The sequence below is a fragment of the Mustela lutreola genome, chromosome 8, assembly GCF_030435805.1.
Source record: "Mustela lutreola isolate mMusLut2 chromosome 8, mMusLut2.pri, whole genome shotgun sequence".
NCBI classification, from domain to species: Eukaryota; Metazoa; Chordata; class Mammalia; order Carnivora; family Mustelidae; genus Mustela; species Mustela lutreola.
Window position 1 is genome coordinate 101115717 of NC_081297.1, and position 20046 is coordinate 101135762.

General features: G+C 41.6%; 1 protein-coding gene across 5 annotated transcripts in view; it reads right to left on the bottom strand.

Annotated features, from left to right (window-relative positions):
• Window positions 1–20046, bottom strand: part of GRIP1 (glutamate receptor interacting protein 1) — a 677260-nt gene that overhangs the window by 57091 nt on the left and 600123 nt on the right. For all 5 annotated transcript variants that reach the window (XM_059186254.1, XM_059186253.1, XM_059186252.1 and 2 more), the window contains 2 exons: window positions 19675–19820; window positions 8273–8353 (listed from right to left, as the gene is read on the bottom strand). In XM_059186254.1, the coding sequence (XP_059042237.1) occupies window positions 8273–8353; window positions 19675–19820 (227 nt within the window). The remainder of the gene's footprint in view (window positions 1–8272; window positions 8354–19674; window positions 19821–20046) is intronic.

The window sequence follows — 20046 nt, forward strand, 5'->3', positions numbered from 1 at the left end:
TAGTTTTTAGGCACCTGAGTTGATCTGAAAATAGTGATGAAGAATAGTAAGAGTGCTTACCTCAGCGTTTTTGTGGCAAGGATTGAGATTTACATTAAAGCGATGGGACCAGTGCACAAGCAATGCATAACATAATTGTTTACTGTTATTATTATCCAGCAACACTGGACACTTCCAACTCCCCCTTTGGATGGAGCCTCCAGTTTCCCATTTGCCACTGTCCTCCATGGATGGATCTCATTCACTGACTTGCCTCACCTCTGAGGGCTTCTGAATTTGTGACCCTTTGAGAATACACTAGTGCTTAATGGTTCAAATTTGATTGAAGTTCTCCACAGAATCATTTGTTTAATACATATTTATTGATACTAACTATAAGTCAGGCAGCTCTGCTTTGAGCACCAGCCATGAAACCCCATAGAAGTTGCATAAAATGGTGGGAGTGGAGGGTGGGGCAGGGATGGTTAAATCTTATGAAGTTATTAGCCATGAAACTCTCTCTTCTCCGAAGTGAGTATAGCTGGGAAGGCCATATAAACCATCATATGGCTGGAAGGTTACCCTAAATGGGTCAAGTGTGTGGCCTAGCAAAGAAGGGTAGCACATGGTTACTGAGCTCTGAAAAAGACAAAACAGTTTCACAACCTCTTGAAATCTCAATATAAACTGGTGAAATGTATGGAACTGAAAGGCTGACAAAGGAGAAAGAACAAGACACAAATCCCATGTTATAGGATACATGTTAAATTTAACATACTGCCTTTTTCTTAGTCATAGTTCATAAAATAATTTTAATTCAAACTCTTCTATCTCTGTTAGTTGTTTTTGTCTTACTAGATCTACATTTTGAGTCATCTACAAGTTTTTTTTTTTTTCTAAACTCATCACTTTCATGTCTTTTAAGGCTATTTTGCTGTCTAAGAAGATGATGTCACTAGAAATTGTATCCTAAATCGTAAGTACCCATTCGTATATATCATAATGACTGATTTTTTCATGCTGCTCATAGGTGGACATTCTTGATCCTCACAAGAAAACTACTATATATTTTTAAATTTACTTTTACTCATTTATATCAAAATTACACATGCATACAACTTGAAGAGTCCAATTTCTCCAAGACCAGCCCTTCATTTCTTACTTCTCCAGATGCTACTGCTATATTGCTAAAAAACATACAACTGTTATATTTAATTATTTTTCAGGGCTAATTATTTACCTTCTGTTATGAAAGATGCTATTCCAGCCCTATATTCACATACATGCCTTGTCCTGTGGGCTCCCCACATTCTTCCATCAGAGTTTGGTCTGAATTTTTTATAAGATCGATATTTGGTATTTTCCTCTGTATGACTACATAAACAGTATTCACAGATAAGTCATGTAGCATACCATGACTACTTGCCTTTTCATAGGGTATGTTTTCCCTTTAGTTGTCAATTGCCTTGGTGTCTCTGGATAGTTTTCTTATATTTATCAAGAATTCAACTCCTCAGATCCCAAGCTATATAAATTTTCTCTTAGTATGATAAATCATATCAGGGTTTCTAGCAGAGGTTTACAACTTGTCTGGACTGTTTACTTTCTAGGGTTGCTCCATAGATCTTGGAAACTTCCTTCTCACAGATCCTGGAAAATGTTCTCCTGACTTCTGTTACACTAAAACAAGGAGGCCATTAGACTAAGGTGGCTGTAAAGCCGCGATGGCCTATAGAAGCAACCTAAAATCTAAGCCTGTCAATGCCTCAAAGTTACAAATTCAAAATGCTAAGGAAAACCAATCACGAACAGCCAACTAGGCTTTAAGTTACAGATGATCAATAATTTCCTTTCTCTGTGTCTGTACTTTGTCTACCTGTCTTCTCCCAGGCTCTTGTGGATAGAGCCCTCCTATTTCCTTCCACTTTGGCACTGCCTGATTTGAATCTATTTTTACTTAAATAAATCCTTTACATTTTTAATATGCCTCAGTTCATCTCTTAACCTTCTCTCTTACATCCTTGGAGCCCTCACACTTTTCTCTCCTCTTTCATTCTGTAATGGCTATTATTGGATATTGTATCCTTTGGACTCAGCCTGCATACTTCCTTTCTATCCTGGATTCCTTATTTGTGGTTTTCTTCTAATTTCCGGCACTTTCTCTCACCTTTATTTTCCAATATTTTAATTTCTGCCATGTTCTTAAGTTCTTTGTCCACCCTGGTATGTTATGTTATACTATGTTATGTTATGTTATTTATTTATTTATTTTTGGTATGTTATTTTAGACTAGTATTCATTCACACAATCTCTTAGGTTAGTACTGACGTTAATGAAGCCTTGTTCTTTTTTAAAGTTTTCTTCTTCCTGACTGTGCTGCTTCTGCTTTTCTTCTTTGTTTCTGGTGATAGACTTGCATATCAGATTCTTCCCTCAGGTGTCTGCTTTTTCTTAGCTGTCTGTTCACATGAAAGAGGCAGCCCTACAAAGCTGTTAGAAAGCTTGGTGCATCTGAGAGGGGTCTGTGGACTCTAATCTTCCCTGGACAGTTCAGGCCAGGCTGTTTCTTTGGGTCAGATGGCTCTGATTCTTCCTCTTGGCTTGGAGGGTATTAAGCCGGCTACCTTGCTTCTCTGAGTTTATGGAGGAGAAGACTAGCGGTCTCAACATTCAGTATGTACACTTTTTTTTTTTTTTAAAGGTTTTATTTATTTGACAGACAGAGAGGGAATACAAACTGGGGGAGAGGGACAGGGAGAAGCAGGCTTCCTGCACAGCAGGCAGCCGGATGAGGGGGCTCAATCCCAGGATTCGGGGATCATGACCTGAGCCAGGCAGACTCTTTAAGAACTGAGCCACCCAGGCGGCCCTGCTCATCTGTTTTTGGAGAGCAGTACAGCTGCCCTCCGCTGTGCTCTCCCAGGCCACAGCCCCTCCATTTCCTGTTTTCCAGAGAATGAAACTCCATTCTTCTGTGGAGGGGAGATGTGCCTGGATGTGCTGGCTGGCAGAAGGCATCTAAGGGACTAATTCATTTTTCACGGACTTTCAACCATTCCTCATGTCTCAGCTCTCCCATCACTCTCACTTCCGGAAGGTCGTCATTCCACCAGTTCCTGATGCTGCTGGGACTTTTGGATGCAAATCCGGTTCCCTGTCAGCTTTCCCTTCTGCTTCTTTAAATTCATCTTTCTCCATCTTCTCTGCTACTTCCAAATTTGGTTGCAGCTATCTATATTCCTTTTCTTCTTCTTCTTATGGGTTTGTGCCTTTTGAAAAATCTTACACTGTTGTTTTAAAATGCTCTGGGGTGGGAGCAGCGCTAACACCAAGGTTCACGCTATCATCTTTTGACCCTGAAGTTTAAAATCATTAGTCCAGGGACTCCTGGGTGGTTCAGTCGGTAAACCACTGCCTTTAGCTTGGGTCATGATCCCAGGGTCCTGGGATTGAGTCCTGCATCAGGCTCCATGCTCAGTGAGGAGCTGCTTCTCTTTCTGCCTCTGCTTGCCACTCTGCCTGCTTGTGCTCTCTCTCTGACAAATTCTTTAAAAAAAAAAAAAATCATTAGTTCTCTTTCACTATCAGAAACTGATTATTAAAGTGAACATGGATTCTTTGCTTCTCAAATAATCGTTGAAAAGGTGGAAAGTGATATTCTCTATCTTTTGCTTTAAAAACTTTGTATTAGAAGACAGGTAAAATCTTCTGGATTTTGTAGTAATTAAACTTGAATCAACAAAGTATTCCAAGAACATTCGATAATATCTAGCTATTCATGGATCTTACTCTACTAGTCAGGGTACTTTGATCAAAGGGCTGATAAAGTGTCCAAACTATACTGGACATACACACACACACACACACACACACGCGCACACAGTCATTCAGTTTTGCTTTACTTGTAACCGTATATATGATACTTGGCAAGTAAAACAAGTTATTTGATTTGAAATGGAGCAGTGAGTAGAATTTTTATTGCAAAGTTGGCAAAAAATTTGAACCATTCTCTTATAAATACGCTTAAGACTTAAGGGAAAAAAATGACAGATTTATAGTGCTTGTCATAAAGGCTGCTTTATGATTTTTTACAAAAAAAAAAAAAAAAAAAAGCAAGCCTTTGTTCCTGAAAACAATTCGGTCAAAACTAAAAAGGAAAGCCAACAAATTAACTCCACTCATAAAATGCTGTCTTTTGCTTTTCTGATAAAGGTCATCAATCATGTAGAGGCAGTGATGAGCAGTGATGAGCACTGGCGGGACAGCAAAACCCATGTTAGGTCAGCAGCATGGGTTTAAAACCCATGCAACCTTTATGAGCTCTGGGGCCTGGGCAGGTTACCCAGCCCAGCCTTTCTTTTCTATAAAATGGGTATAGACGCCACAGGGCCGCTCTATGGAGTAAGTGGGAAACACACAAACTGCTTATGGTCATGCCTGTCACAAAGTAGGTAAAAATCCTTGTAGTAAAACAGCAAAAAGAAAACATTAGTATCAAAAAGATTTTACTGACAACTGCGCATGATAGAGTTAAGGGGCGTGGTCTGCAGTGAGGGTGGGTGGGGGGCGCTACGCGGCTGGGCATGCGCTCTGGTTTCCCACTGGCTGAGGTCTTAGAGCTTCAGGACGCTGTTTCCAACACGAGGCCGTTTCACTTTATTTGCTAGAATAGATTGCTCCACATTATAGCAATAACATCAATAAAAGTCATGGCTGATGCTAATGTGCTATGAATGTCTCATCAGGAACTTCAGAAAATTAGTCTAAAACTGCTCACCACATCCCAAATCAGAGAGACTCATTTCTCAGTCAATTAGGTATGAAGAGTGAGTGAGGCTTCAGCCGAGCATGCCAGGCTCTGGCAGAACGTTTCCCGGGATGAAGTCTGCGTCTTACTACTCAGGTTCTCACAGGGTGAAGGAGACAGAAGAGGGCTTTGCACAGGGAGTGGGACAGATCAGTTAGACCCTTGCAGGCCTCAGTTTCACTAACAGTACCTGGGTGCTGGAGAAGAGGATCCCTTGCTTTCCTCCCTAAGTGCTAGAGTTGCAGTTGGCATGAAATTTTGTGGGGGTAGAGCTTGGATTAAGCTATTTCAGGAAGCTCTATATGTAAAATAAATAGCAGTCATCATAATAATGAACACGTGGTTAGGGCTCATAACTGGTCTAGGCACTTTACATACACTAACTCATATAATCTTCTCAATAATGCTACGAAGAAGGGAACAAGCGCACTGTTTTATAGACAAGGAAGTGGTACAGAGAGCTCAAGAGGGTCGAGGAGTGGAGATGTGTGTGCTCTGGGGCCTTGCTTTTTTTCTTTTTTAAAGCTTTTATTTATTTATTTGACAGAGAGGCAAAGAGACACACGCAGAGAGAGAGAAGCAGACTCCCCTGCTGAGCAGAGAGCTGGAAGCAGGGCTCGATCCCAGGACCCTGGGATCATGACCTGAGCCAAAGGCAGCCACTTAATGGACTGAGCCTCCCAGGCGCCTCTGAGGTCTTGCTCTTAATCATTTTCCAAGTTAGTGCTTCTTTAGTTCACCCAAGGGCCTTTGCATAAACATCTGTATTCATCATCACCTTAAAAGGCTCATTTTCTGGAATGCACAGTGGTTAGCAGAAGATTATCAGCAGAAGATTATTTTTTATAGACTCTTTATTCATTCATTCTACAAAGACAGGTATTAAATAAGCACCTTGTATATGCCAGGAACCACTCTAGGCCTCAGGAGTTCATTTCATAACAATATAATTGGATTCTGGCTTTTTTTTTTTTTTTTTAAAGTAAATTCTGTTTTCTCAATTGAGAAAATATTAGTATTTTCCACAAGGAGACACAAATTCAGCATGGTGATGGTTAAGTTGTATAAAGGGAGCTGTAGGTCTGGATGGGCTGACAGACGAATTTGACAAGCTTATGTATCATTCCTCCATCCAGGAACAACAGAACACTTCCAGCTTCCATGAATAGCTTTAGTTTATGCTGGTTGAAAGTCAGGCCATTCTTGTGAGGGTTTGGGGGAAGTTTCTATTGTTGGCATTAAATGTCATACTTAGTTCACACACAAAACCACCATAAAGCATAATTTTAGATGATTGTTCATATGAATAAAATATGTTGTGGTTGTGTATACATGAATACACTTCAAACAAATGGAGCATCTAAATATTGACATCACAGGATCAGTTTTTAAATGGGGACTCTTCTTAATAGTTGTATTTTTAGGTATGTCAATTTTTTCTTTAATTGAAGTTAGTGGACACACAATGTTACATCGGTGTCAGGTGTAAAACATAGCAATTTGACAAGTCTACATGCTAGGCTAGGCTCACCGGCATGTAGCTCTCACCTGTCACCGTGCAATGCTCTTACAATACCACTGACTCCATTCTCCGTGCTGTCCCTTTTATTCCTGTGATTCCCGTGACTTATTCATTCCATAACTAAAGCTGTACCTCCCTCTCCCCTTTATCCATTTTGTCCATCTCCCTACCCTCCTCCCCTTACATATATCAATTTTTAAGAATAAATCTATTTTTTTTAAAAAAGATTATTTTCCCAATTAAAATTTGGGAGGAAAACGATTATGTGGCAATAGGCTTCCCACCTGTGGGTGCCTCCAGCGGACACACTAGCAGTAAGTATCTCTAAGGACAGGGAGTGTGTTTTCAAAACTTAGCATAGGTTCTAGGCATCCTAGGCACTCAGAACGCATTTATTTCATGCAAGCGAAGGGAAGAAAGAATAGAGTGGAAGGCAGGGCACCTGAACGCAGCCGGACGGTTATACACTCCTCGGAGGGAGACTGCTTTCGCAGCCAGTACTGACGGGATCAATCAATGGAGTGGAATAAATAGAATAAATGAAAGCGGTCTTAAAGTAACATGGGGTTTCGGCAGCCACCCTGAGTCCCAAATATTTTTAGAATAGTACGTTCTGATGAGCTCTCCCTTTATTTCAGTAACCACCGCTGTTGACAGAATAATGGCATACTCTCTTTGTTCCAGAATGAACAAACTGAGAGGCTCAGTGATCCGATTAAAGGCACAAATGACTTCAGTAGTACCTAGAATAGGTCTGGAGTCTCCAAAACCCCATCTCATCTTTCTGCTTAGCGGAGAAGACATGGAGACACATCAGTCCTCCTCTTCTCTCAGGAGGCCTGGGAGAACCTCCTGGGTTCAGGAGGTGGGTGTGAGCATTCTCTCATGCATGTGGCTTCTTGCTCTTTACATTTATTCTGTATTGTAGTTCCACTATTTTCGGGGCTGCGCTAGATCTGTCTGATGTATTGGTTATACCCCAAATTTCATTTTCAGTGTTACACTGATATTGTCAAAGTTGAAGTAGACGGCCCCCATTTCATACCAGCCCAGCTGAGAACTATTTTTGCCTTGACCCCTAACATAAGTGGTATCCAATAGTGTGTAATGAGGCACTTCACGTGAGCTCATCGTTCTTTCTTGAAGGGACCACTCCTTGGTCACAAACACTGCCTCTTTGGTGTTTATGCATTAATCATTTGCTTCATTTTGTTGGGGGAATTTGTGGACAAACCCAGTTTATGGATAGTAAAAGCATAAAAAACTTCAATTCACATTCTATAAATGTTTCTCAAAGCCATTTTACCAAAACAGTTATAAATCTAGAGCTCGAGGAAAGGAGGGAATTTAACACATTTATATGTTCTGCTTTTCTTTTTGGTTTGGTTACCCAGACGTCTTGGACCATGCAGGAATTCCAAAGGTTACTAAATAAAGAGACATTATTTTTAGTCTTGCAAAATAGCTTTTAAATGCATAGTGGACAGACAGGAGCATTGTCTTGAAATAAACGTGATTTTTGTTAGTTAAACGGATGATTGTGAAAACTTAACCCATAATATACTAAAATGTAGAGAACGTATATGCACTTCTACACACATCTAATCATTCATGGTGAGGGTGAGACACATTTATTGAGTCCTCATTACCTGCCTTGGACTAAACTAGGTATAAACAATATGTTCTTTTATTTCACACTTCAAATAATCCTTTATCTTGTAGATAGCCTTATTTCCATTTTACAGATGAAGAAACCTAAGATTGGAGGGAATTTAAGTCACTTGCTCTATTCACACAGCTAGTTAAGAGAGGGAGGGGGGAGAGACTCTGCCCATGTGTAATGTGAATTAGAAACTTGGCAATGACACTTCAGAAACTTCTGTCAACTTCTAAGTCATTCAACAACATATTTTCTAATGTCTTTTTAAAAACTCTACATTTTAAAGGGAGTCACATTTACTTACAACTTATGGTTATTCCAAGTTCCACACTGTGCTTCTTAGGGAGCTTCACATGAAATGTCCCACTGCTTGGGATGACAGACTCTGGAATTTCAAAACAGAGAAGAGAGGATGTTTGTAGGTGACCAGGAAGCATGGAGCACCAGTCAATGAAACTGTGTCAGGAATTCTTGTATCATGAACATCTGGAGTTAAAGTTGAAGGAACTAAAGGAAGGCAAATGCCTATAAAATCCTGGTAAGTAATGCTTCTGGTGAAGAAAAGATGTCCTGCCCCAAGGCAGCTGTGTTTTTTTCATGGCAACACCTGAGCTCAGTATTAGTGAGGTGTCATTTGGGCAACCTTTGGGCCAAATTCACCTGGAATGCAAGTTACAGAAACAGATTCCATTCATGCATATCTGCATTCATTCATTTGCCAGAGGGAGAGCACAAGCAGGGGGAGCTGCAGGCAGAAGGAGAAGCAGGCTCTCTGTCTCCCGAGCAGGGAGCCTGATGTGGGGCTCAATCCCAGGACCCTGGGATCACAACCTGAGCTGAAGGCAGACACCTAACCCACTGAGCCACCCAGGTGTCCCACAAATACAGATTCCTGAATCATCCAGATCTACAGGATCAGAATTTCTGAAGATAAAACCTAGAAATGAGCATTTTAAGTATGTTCTCCAGATGATTCTTAGGTACACCACCATTTAAGAACCACAGGTCTGGTTATCTTCTTTTTTCCTCTTCAGCCATGTTTCCCCAGAGTTAACCTATTCTGCAATACTTTGTCTTCAACTGTTGTTTGAAGGTAGTTGGGGAAATAGGTTTGATGTTGTTAGGTCCGTGATCAAAGGAGCGAGACTGATACAAAGGGAAGGTCAAGCAAAGCTATATTTCGTGCCAAGGATCGAGAATCAAACCAACCATTTGGGGCCACCTCTTACAGAGAGAGCGAGCGACCCCCAGCCTCACAAACTAACTTTTATAGAGCAAAGGCCATGTGGTTGAGCCCGGCCACACACAGGTGGCCAATGAGATCGTAACACACAGACAAAGCTGCGCAGTCATGCTAGGCCATGCACGGGTGGCCAACTGAATTACAATTCACCCCATAGAAGCTATTTGAACTAGCCTATCACCTTGGTCAGAATTGGTGCCCAGAAGGTGGGGCCCACACTCCTTGGTAGCTATGTGCTCCCCACTGATTGGATGTCTCCACCTGGCCCGACTCATCCCTGCATTCCGGCTCTGTTATCTCCACCTGACCTGACCCACCCTTGTTTTTGGGCTCTGTTATCAGGGACTGGTCGACCACATTTTACTGGTTTCCTGGACTTGCTTTTAGGGAAGTTCTCCTGGTGGGGGCCAGGGTCAGTTTAAGTTTTACTGCATAAACAACAAAATCACTGTTTAATGATATGAAATTGCTCTGGCTAAGTAAGCACTTACAATGTGATGGTTGTTGATTTGGGGGGCTAGGGAGGTGCCTTAATTTGTACTGTAAATAGTGAAAACAAGAGTGTAGAAACAAGAGGTAGAAACAAGAGTGATGCTCAGAGTATTTCTCAACCTTTCAGACCGGATGCTGCCTTCAGGGTTGGAACACAGGACCCCAGGAGGCCCCAACTGCCCTCTAATTTCTGGATCCTGGGAGCTCCAGGAGGTCCCAGGGAGGAGCAAGAGGGCAGGGGGCACTGGAACAGGGTGAAGGTGGGCTCAGACACTGGCCAAGCACTTCTAGGGTAATAACTAACATTGCTGCAATAGAAAGAGAACCAGCGTGCCCTGGTTGAAACGTGACGGTGGATGGAGCTAAGTTGATTTTACTAAGGCTTGACCAGTATTTGAGAAAAGAAAGAACTGCTACAAATTCTTAAGTATACTCTTCTTCAAATTCCTTTAACAGTCTGGGAAACCTTCAATTAGAGATAAGGTTAAAAAGAAAATATATTCTAAAGAGATAACATCTATTCACACTAAGCTGCTAATGACTGTAACCCTTTCTGGAAGGTTTTGGAAAGGGGTGGAAGGAGCAGACAGGGGAGGCCTGTGGGATGGGAAGCTCAACTATTTTTACTGCTTTATTGTGCTCAATGCTAGCTCCCCAGTCTACACAGCAGGGATTGACTACAACTATGGGGCCCCTGGTTCAATTTACAAATCCCATATTTAACACATTTCCTGTCACTGCAAAGTATGGGTGAAAAGTTGGGTCGGCCTCATGGAAACAGAGCTGGAGTACTCCCTTCTTCTGCCTTAACTTTCTCTTCCAGGCCTTTTATTCTTTCCCGGGCGAAAAGCAGGCAGTAAATCTTACAAGACCAGAATCTCATCTTCCAATTTTGCCACAGGCTATTAAGACTTCCAAGATTTGCCATAGGCTGTTAAACTGGAAAACACAATAAAAATTTGATTTCTCTGGGCCCTCCAGGCTTCTAGAATGCCACCTGTAAAAAAAAAAAAAAAAAAAAAAAAAAGGGAGGGGGGTCCCCAGGCTATCCCTCACAGTCCCAGCTGCTGTGCCCAGTAAAAGCAAATCTACCCTCTTGGGCCTGTTCTTTCCTTCCAGTGTTTTGCCCACTTCCCAAGAAAGCCAGGGGGGTTGCTGCTTCCCCCAGCCCCTCGCACTTGTCTTTCTTTTACTTTTAAAGTTTTTATTTAAGTTCCAGTTAGTTAACATACAGCATAATGTTAGTTTCAGGCGTACAATTTAGTGAGTCAACACCTGGTACTCACGACAAGTGCCCCCCGCCGCCCCAATCCCCTTCACCTACTTCCCTCATCCCCCCCACCCGCCTCCCCTCTGGTAACCATCAGTTTGGCCCCTACAGAGAAGAGGCTGTTTCCTAGTTTCTCTCTCTCTCTCTCTTTCCCACTTTCTTCATTTGTTTTGCTTCTTAAATTCCACACATGAGTGAAATCATATGGTATTTGTCTCTGACTGACTGAATTTCGCTTAGCACCTCCCACTCTTCCTAACTCTTCTGCGAGTGTCACAGACCGTGAGTAGATGTTTTTGGCTTTGCTGTTGTCCTCAGCTAACACTCTGATATACTGGAGAGGATCCATATAGATTTGTTTGTTTATTCATTAATAATTTGTACCCTTAGGCACCTGGGTGGCTCAGTCGGTTAAGCACCTGCTTTCAGCTCAGGTCATGATCCCAGAGTCCTGGGACTGAGTCCCACACAGGGCTTCTTGCTCAGTGGGGAGCCTGTTCTCCCTCTGCCCCTTCCCCTGTGCCCCCCTCCCTGCTTGTGCTCTCCTCCTCTCTCTCACAAAAATAAGTAAATAAAATCTTAAAAAAAAAAAAAATTTGTACCCTTCCATTTCCCAATAGGACTTGAGATAGACAAAATTATTTCCCCTAACAGATGTCAAAAAGACTGGCTAGTTGGCTAGTTTTCTACACTGGTGTAGAAAAAGAAATGAGGTAAGTAACAACATGTAGGTGTGCTTGATTTCCTCATCTTGGAGGCTGCAGGTATCATAAATACTTACTTCCAAAATATTCCTCAAATCTGGGTCTTCCCTCCATCTCACCCCTAAGTCCTCTACATGCCTCCTTCTGGTAATGGAAGGCTAATTGCCCCCTTCTTCCCACCCCTAAAGTAACAGTTTACAAATGTGGAATTAGCATGCAGACCGGGGGCAGAGAGGGCATTTGAAATGGCCCCATTTTGCCCATCTGCACCAACAGCTGCTCTGGGGAGAGAAAGGAAAAACAATGAGAGGAGGAGCATGCTGAGGTCTTGGAGAGCGCCTGGACTTGGCCTTGAAAGCCCTCCGTCTGGTTCTAGGCCTTCCTGGGGGCTATCCTATCCTCCTGGGCTGTGAAACTCCTGTGTGCTTCCAGTAAATGCCCCCTCTCTGTCTCATTTAGCTCGGGGCATGTCTGTTGCTTGCAACTGAACCATCTCTGATGAACACATTGGTCTAGCAGAGGCAACGGGATAGGAGCTAAAAGCAGACCGCCTCCACGGAAGTGTTCATGGGAGTGTTAGGAATTTGATTACCCAGATAAAGCACACAAGTGGCCCATAAGTAAATGCAGAAGAAGCTTTAGAGGCACAAACAGCTTCGCTCGTTATGGAACTCATTTCATGTATGTTTGTTTTAGTGTTATGTGCTTTTTACCAAAATCCTCCGTGAAAGGGGAGGGGAGAATATGCATGCTTGTATGTATGTATACTTGTATTCCTGTAGGTGTGTAACAGCTTGTTCATGATGCTATACAAATAAGATCTTGCAACCCTAAGGGCCAGGAATCATTGATCTAGAAGAGTTACCATAGCAACATTTTGCTTTTATACATTTTTAATGCAGGGAACCTTGACCAAGATTAACATTGTTAATGACACTGGAGGAGATGTTATCACTTCCCGGAAAACAGTAATGAATCATGTTTGACTACATAAGATTTGAAATATTCATAGTGATGAACAAATATCAACAAATGAATCTCTTTGATCAGCTGTGGCTTCATTTTAATCTTTAAATACCAACATGATTTATTTTATATTTGGTAATTTTTTTTGCCTACACAGTTATTTGGTGGGTAAAGCAAAGGCATATGTAATTTGGTGTTTCTTAACGAAATACTAGTAAAGAGGCAAAAAAGATGTTTGGAGAAACAATAGGTTTAGAGTAAGTAAATACAATGTTTACTTTATTAGACTCCCATGTGATTATTTTGTGCTTCCCTCATTTTGCTTTATCTTTGTTAATACTATAATTAAAAACACATTTGGGTAAACAAAGGTGCCCTTCTTTCCAATTGGCCTGCTTTTTCTGCCTGAAGCATTCGTTGTTGGCACAGTAAGATAATCACTGCATCATAATGCATTAACCTGGACATTCTTGTGAGATTCGAAAAATTAAGAGATTTTAACGGGGGACGGTAAATGTAAATGCTTAATCCCTCCCCCAACTCAGAGGAAAACACTGGGGGCTCTAGTAATAATGACAAACATCATTTGATGTTCCAGCATTTTCACTGGAACTTCTTTCCAAAACTAAGCTGCATCTTTTCCAACAAAATAACGTCAAAATGAATGCAGAATCTTCAAGTATTTATGATTTTTTAGACCTGTATTTAAAAGACAGTATTGAAAAAAGGCAAAATGTAAATTGTGCATATATTATGAGTATAGCTTTATAAAATTATATGTATGGTAAAGGAAATATTAATATATATTATTACATATTATTATATTAGACATATATAAATATATATGGTAAATATGTATGGTAAAGAAATATAAACAAATTAAACTTTTGTTTTTTAGAGTGATGAGGCTATGAATCATTCCAGCTTTAAAAAGAATTCCGTAAATGTCATCACAGTGTTGTTTGTACAGTAGTACCCATTTAAAGAGAGATTTAGGCAAGAGTGTACTCGCAGTCAAGCTTTTTAAACATTCTCTGTATCACTTAAAATAGTTATAAAGTAGAAGTGGCTAATCTCTGAGATGAGTAGCTTGGGAATAAATATCTGGGTAAAATATACTTTTGAGGAAGAATTTTAGAAATAGGTAGCCCACGCCTGTACAATGAGGAGTGAATCCAGAAAGATAGGGCAGCCTTGAAATCGCTCATGCCCAGATATTTCCTACCAATGTTCCAAGTTCTCAAATGGCTAAAAAAAACCCTCTTTCTGATTCCAGCAGTTTCCAACAGATGCCAGTAGACTGGTAATGACTAACTAGAGTGTTTTTTTGGAGATTCTGATGTTGTGTCTGGGCTCAGCAGGAGGATACTGAAATCAATTAGTGAGATCAGCCATGAACAAGGGAAGAGAGGATGATAGCACGGGAGCAGATTGTTTTCTGGCCCTAGTCTATATCATTTCCATCCATTTGAAATGGACTGAATTATGGAACAACCAGGGCAGGGGAGAAGACCGTAAGTCCCTTTTTTCCTGTCTCTTATTCAGGCAAGTTTGGTACTGAATAAAGTGAGTTTACTAGACATAGTTTCTATTTCTTAGGAGCCTAAACCAAGGATATTAAAGTATTTAACCAACAAATATTAAAGTATGCATATATATTAAGAATGGGTTAAACAATGAATAAATATTGAGGATATACATAAAACAAAAATGCATTTATAGCATGAGTAAATACTTAGAGACTGCTTATGGAAGAGGTCAGATTGTGCTGGCCATTCATAATGGGAGTGTTTCAAGTAAATGCTACCCAACCTCCTACAGTGGGCAGGATAGCCACCTCCCCTTGACAAACAATGACAGTAGAGCATAGGTTCAGAAACCCTGCTCTTTCATGCTGGAAACTCTGACATCTCTTTGAAGAGGCAGTGTAACATGATATGAAAAAGACAGGTACAAGTCAACAGATCTGGGATCTACTATTCACTTTGTTGTATGACCTTTAGTTTCCCCACCCAAACTTCAATTTCCCCATTTATAAATAAATGAAGGTATTGGATCGGAAGAGTCACTTCACCACTAATGTTGTGTGCTTGTAGAGAGGACATTCTGGGGCTTGCGGACAGCCTCCTTTGAAAACCATATCCTCACCACCATCTGACTGATTCTTACAGGGTCCATCTACCAGATTCCTGCTTGGCTGTGATGAACCAAATCTAAGAATTAGAAATTTGAACTGGCTGGTCTTGGCAAAGATGGGGCAATCAAGTATACTCAAAAGTCAGAAAGAACTTGTGCAGAGACAAATAGAGCAGATATGCAGAAATATGCAGCACAGAGAAACCAGAAACCCCAGAGAAAGAGTGGGTATGGGACGAGTTCTGGATGCAAACTGAAATTCCTGGTTCCAGTCCCTCAGGAGAGGTAACTGTACTTCATTCATTCATTCACCGCCTCTTGGCTGAGAGTCTCCTGCACTCCAAGTGCTATTCTAGGGCCTGGGATACATTCATGAACAGAAGGCACAAAGTCCCTGACAGCATAGATTTTTTTCTGCTGGAGAAGACAAGACAAAAAATAAATCCACAATGTAACATCAGAGCATGAGAAAGGCTAAGAAGAACCATAAATCTGAGAAAGGGGACAAAGTGATAGATGGTGAGGGAATGATTCTCTGAACAAATGATATTTGAGCAAAGACCTGAAGGAAGTGAGCAGACCACCTGAACATGGTGGGGAAGAGCTACAGGTGGGGGAAACTGCAGAGATCCTTTGATAGGATTGCATCTGCCATGTCAAGAGCAGCTAGCTCATATTCCTTTCCTCATTCCAAGTCACGCCCTCCTTGTGGGAGATTCCACAGTATGCAAGGTCTTTCCGTTACACTGCATTTCCAATTCTCAAACCTCTGGTTGACTAATATTCACCTCCACGCTATATCAGTTCAGCAACCTGCTACCCTGAGCCTTTCTTGACCTCTGAAATCCTAAGCTCTAATATGCCACTTTGACTCGGTCTCCTGCCATTGGCTCCCTTCTCAACTTTCTCTTGGTAAGCCCATTTCTCTTCCAGAATACTCCTAGATTCTTCAGTCCTCCCTTTCTTCCCAGTCTATCATGTGGCTCCATTATTGACTTCCCCTCTGCAACCTGTGTCCAGTGGTTAGAGCATGGCCTTTGGAGCCAGAATGCCTGGGTGAAAATCCCAGCCCTACCAGTGACTATGTGGGCCTCAGTTTTCATAGTAATCATAGTAACCTCAGTAAACATAGTAACCTCCACTGCTGTTATAAGTGAGCTAATACACAGTGCTTAGAGGAGTGACATGTTATAGAGCAAGCATTTGATAAATATTATCGTGATTTCTGAGGTTGTCACCGTATTTATTCATGTGCTCTTCCTGGAACAATTTGACCCACTGTGACTTTAGTTTTCTTCCTGTTGAACCTTCTCCAGAAATCTCCATCTCTGGCTCAGTCTAACTGCCCACCACCTCTACTGGTATTCCTCAGTAGCTAAGGTCACATGACCAAGAACTACTTGACCATACAGGTTGACAGGGCTATCCACTTGGAGCTTCTGGACTCTGCCTGGTCCACTGCGCAGCTTGAAAATTCCTTTACAGGAATCTGGCTAGCTTTCTCACTCATTTCCCCATTAGGTATTCTAAACTATCACTCTCTTCAACTCCCCAAGATGCTGATCTTTTTACCTTCCATTGACAGTTCTTACATAAAACCCTAAACACAGATAAAAATGTACTTATATTTTCATATCCTTCTCTTTAAACTCACAAGAGGCAGCTGCCAACCTTCTGTCTTAGGCCTACCTATGTTCAAGATAACTTCTCCTCTCATCCCTTTAGGGGATGAGACCCATAAGGGGACCCATACTCATCAGTTATCTTTTTTCGCCTTCATTTACTTTAGGCCGCAAACATGTTCAGATCTCTCCAGTAGCAACAAAACAAAATACCTCCCCTCCGGACCCTGAAGCCCCCTCTATTGTTTATCCCATCTTTTTTCATCCACAGCTATACTTCCTAACATTGCCACATGTTCCCTAGGGCAAAACTGATTTTGACTTAGAACCACTGGGTGGAGGATTAGGCGGTATAAAGGAGTGTCCAGTATGTAATGAAATGCTGGAGCAGTTCTAAAAAGAGAAGTCCACAGTGGCCTCCATCTTTTTTTATCCATTCACTGCATTTGTCTGGCCATACTCTGTTCCAAAACCCAGCTCCTTGGCAGAAAGCAAGCATAGCTTGTCTGTAGTTCTCTACCCTTTCCAAACCCCTCAGTTTACTAGTCTGACTTGGGCACCTCAGTTCCCTGAAACTACTCTGCAATGTGCTCTTTCCTAATTGCCACATACAGTGGACCCTTCCTGCCTTATACTACTTGAATTCTCTGAAACACCTTTATGCTCTTGACCATGACCTTGAAATTCTTGCTTTGGCTTCCAAAATGCTACCTTTTCTGGTTCTCCTTCCACTTCTCAGACTGCATCTTCGTTATCTCCTTTGCTAGCATCCTTCCTCTTTCAATTTTAGTTTAATTTCTCAGGCAGAATCCCCTCCTTCCTGTCACTCGTTCCTTAGTGCTGGCCTGTATTCCAAAGACTTTATCAATCACTGACAGGTGGTCCCCCCTCAGGGCTGCTCTCTGGCCCAGACACCCCCTCCCATCCTAGGCTACAGGAGGGATTGTTGGAGGTCCCCTGGGCCCATCCTTTTACATTCCAGTGGCAACACACACTCAATAAGTCTGTTCTTATCTTGCAACAGTTCTTGCTCTTGTCTAATTGATTCTGAGCACTTGGAGGATATTAATCCTTTATATTTTCCCTTTAAATGATTTGAAGGTAACACAGTGCCTAGCATTTAGAGACTGGTGCTCGACAATTGCTTTTGAATTCAGGAAAGGATCTGCTTGTACTTTCCCCACCTAGAATTAGCAGTGGATTTACCAATTCAGGTCTAAAATACAATTTGTTGTCATCCTCAAATTTCCATTCTTCAAGTCTTCCTCTCCTTAAAGTCATCACTATTTACTCAATTACTGACCCTTCCACCTCAGGAGTCATCCATGATCTTCCCTTTCTCTCATCTTCCATATTCATTCCATAAGCGAAGTCTGTGAGCCCTGCTTCAAGCCATGTCCTAAATCTCACTCTTTGTCACTATCTCTAGCTCCACCACCTTGTCCAAGCTGCCATCATTGTTTACCTATCCCACCCCTGCAACTTCCTAACTAGGTTTCCTGCTTCTGTTATTGTCCCTTCTCATTTCAGCAGGATCTCTAACACATCCATCAGGATAGCCCACTACTGTCCATAAAACGCTCCATGATATCATTACACTTGGAATATAAATTCTTTATACCAAGGCACTGCATTAATTGGCCCCTTCTAATCTCTCTCACCCCATCTCCAACATCAAATCTAATCCCCATTCCCAACTTCCTTATGCTACAGTAAGCGTCCCTCCTCACCTTTTTAAAGACTCATTTACTTACTTGAGAGAGTGTGTGTGAGCATGCACGCCCATGTGAGTGGGAGAGGGCCAGAGGGAGAGAGAGAATCTCAAGCTGATTCCCCACTAGTGTGGAGCCCAATGTGGGTCTTGATCCCATGACCATAAGATCACGACCTGAACTGAAATCTAGAGTCGGACACTTAACTGACTGAGCTACCCAGGCACCTCGGTAAGAGCCACCCAGCCAAACTTGAGCCATTATTCTGGCTCAAGTCTTTTACACTGGCTGTTCCTTCTACCTGGAGTACTCTGCTCCCATATTTCCACAGAGCTGGCTCCTTTCTAACCGTCAAATCTCGGGTCAAATATAACTTCCTCCAAGAGTCATCTCATGAAAATAGCTCCCCACAGTCATCCTCTAATTCCCCATTCTGCTTTATTTTCCTCAGAGCACTTATTATTGCTTACATTGATATTTGTTAACTTAAAAATCAACTTTCTGTACTACCACAAGCTTCACGAAGAAAGGGATTTTTTTTTCACTCCTTGTCTACTGTTTCATCTCCAGTGGACCCCCAGTGAACACTCAGCAAGTATTTGTTGGGATAACGCAATCTCTATGTCCAAAGGCACATCTTTAGTGATTGGTAAAGATTATTGGCTCTTCAGTGTGTGAAGACAATTTTATTAAATAGAAATTGGCACCCACTTCTATAACCCACACACCTGTTAGCTACTGACAAGGATTCCCTTCCTGACCAAACTTACATCAGGCTCCTCTTCTCAACCAGGCCTTGTCTTTGGCCTAGTCCATGGCCTGCTTAGCCCCGTTTTAGTAAGAATCTTGTTCAGTCAGTTTATTGAGAATCTCTCCACCTTTGAGTAGAGAGTCAAATTCCTTATCTCCACACCCTCGATATCGAAGTAAGTTCCTGTTAGTCAGTTTCCATTCCATGACTCCCTCACCCTTCCCTTGCTTGGTGGCCTTACATTCCCAGCTGTCCTTACTGTTTTTGAACTTAAATTCAATTTCTCTTCCCTATCCAGGTCTTGATTTCTTTTGAAATAGTCCTGAAGAAAGCCTTCCTTGTTTTTAACAAGTGTCTGTTGCAGTTTTCTTTTTAACACTAGAGACCAAATATTTACCAACTGTGCTTGTATAAATCCACCTAATGAATTTTCATTGTTCACTACCAAACTTTCATATGTTCTTTGCAAGGGTCAAAGAGAGGTTTTTCAGTCTGCGTGACAGAAGAATATGGCTTCTCTGGCATATAAGGACAAATCTGGAAGAATACAGGCTATGTGATTTTTTTTTTATCACCCGTATAGTAGCTATTACTTATTCATTTTGTCACATTTATTTTCAAGTGTTCTTATGGTGACACTTTAATGAATAGTACAAAAACAATGCTCAATACAAAATGACACCCCAAAGCTCCTAAACAAAAACGTGTTTGGTATATAAAAAAATAGTTCCACTTCTACCACATAATCCATATAATTCACACGCAGTCCACTGCCAATTCTGCAGCTGACTTGCGATTATATGATCATACCTGCGACATCAAACTCAATTTCCAGTGTGACCTTGCTTGTGATTGAAGAGTCTCGGAGGAGCTGGTTGGCTTCCTCAAAGGTGCTGTCTTCAGTCGGAATCCCATTAATGGCCATCACTCTGTCTCCGATCTGTAGCACCCCACATCTATATTTAGAACCACATGTTAGAGGTTGTAGACAGAGCAGGTAATTATCAGGTGGATGTTGCCAAATCTATTTTGTTTGATCCTTGTGAAATAGCATACCCATTTGGTTTTGTTTATTCAATGCTGTGGGCATCATATGAGGACAACTGCAAGGTCTTGCCCTCTTGCATTTGACGGCTACAAATGTGAGGGAGTCTCAATGTATCCCAGAGAAGTGATTCATAA